A 1547-nucleotide genomic window follows, 5' to 3' on the forward strand; every position below is an offset into this window, starting at 1 on the left:
AAACAACACCAGGGCCCCCGCCAACCACCTACAGTAACAGCAACAACAACAACAGCAACAACAACAACAACAACAGCAACATTCTGGGTACTCCTATAAGTGGGAACAAAAGTCTATCACATGTCGCTGGGACCAGGTTGAGCTAGCGAGACTGCGGTCCGACCATCATCGGAGCTTAAGATGGTGTAAGAACTTTGTAAATGAAGAGCTCAGCCCATGTTGTCGAAGATGCGGCCATGAAAAGGAGGATATCAAACATGTGTTTGAATGTCCACGAACAATGGCAATTCGAATGGAGTTATTTGGACGAGTGGAGGTGCCGCTAAGCATATTGACAATGGAGCCGAAAAAAGAGCCTCGCTCTCGCTCGAAGATTTCTTGGTGAAGTCCGTCAGGCCCATTAAGGAAACAAAAAACAACAACAGCAACATCTTTTTTTTTTTTTGGTAAGGGTTTTACGGCGCTCCCAACTACTAGGTCCTATGTGAGGCGCGCTGGTAAAATGAGTTATTTCTCGCAGACCACAAATGGAGATACTGGCTAAAAATCGACACTAGGGTCAAATTTGTAGATTTTCTATTGATGCCATATTCTTTAGGTATAAGATACACTTTATTTCATACTTATAAACTGTAAAAACTTCACCTATAAGTGTGATGTATCTATTTCCTGAAGGCCTGAATCCGAGAAGTAACTCATTTTGTCAGCTCGCTTCACATATGAGCGCACGGGACACATCAAACATTTTCAGTTTTCAGGAAATTTGGAATTTTGCCCCGGGTGGTGACCGATGCCTACTCTTATCGAATTTAGACCACCAAGGGCCCAACTTGCACATGGAACCTCCAAGATTGTTCGCCTTTGTACGAAAAGGCGAGTAGATCTTTCTTACCAGAAGATTAGGAGTGTGGCTGAAAGACAGCAGTAAAGAAGGAGCTAAGGAGTAGCAGTAGAAAGGCTACAGAAAGAGTCAGGAGCCCAAAGGAGGGGGCAAAGGAGGTAATGGGGTGGGGGCAGAAAATGGAGACGAAAGCAGACGACAGAACATTGCTGGAGAGCGGGAAAGAAGGTCAAAGGAGACTGTTTTAAAGGTGAAAAAATGTTTCCGTCGCTACCCAGATTCGAACCTGGGACCTTAGAATGAGAGGCGAACACCTTAACCTCTAGGCCACGAGAGCCCCCACAAGAACACCACCACCACCAACAACAACAACAACAACAACAACAACAACAACAACAACAGAAGAAGCAACCAACAAAAAAAATCAACAACAACAACAGAAGAGGCAACAACAAAAAAAACCCCAACTACAACAACGGCAACAACAGAACCAACCTTTTGGGTCCTGAAGAGAACGCAACAAATGTCCCTGAGAGTCCATCTCCACAGCTATAGCCCACCTTCCAAACATGGCTCTTATGGAGTTCAAACTCATCATCTGAACAAGAAAAAGAACACATTTGTAAATTAATACAGTAAAACCTGTATAAGACGACCAACGAAGGTTGAGGAGAAAGATTACCATCTCAGACAAGTGGTCGTTTTG

At 44.0% G+C, this 1547-nt stretch overlaps 1 protein-coding gene across 1 annotated transcript in view; it reads right to left on the reverse strand.

Moving 5' to 3' along the window:
* LOC101855771 (transmembrane protease serine 9) overlaps positions 1–1439 on the reverse strand; it is a gene marked incomplete at its 5' end in the record, with an annotated part of 27647 nt that extends 26208 nt beyond the window's left edge. Inside the window, one exon of the mRNA XM_035973709.1 lies at positions 1337–1439. Within this exon, the coding sequence (XP_035829602.1) occupies positions 1337–1439 (103 nt within the window). The remainder of the gene's footprint in view (positions 1–1336) is intronic.
* Between the last annotated feature and the right edge of the window lie 108 nt (positions 1440–1547).

The sequence above is a fragment of the Aplysia californica genome, unplaced genomic scaffold (genome assembly GCF_000002075.1).
Source record: "Aplysia californica isolate F4 #8 unplaced genomic scaffold, AplCal3.0 scaffold01820, whole genome shotgun sequence".
In the NCBI taxonomy this organism is placed as follows: Eukaryota; Metazoa; Mollusca; class Gastropoda; order Aplysiida; family Aplysiidae; genus Aplysia; species Aplysia californica.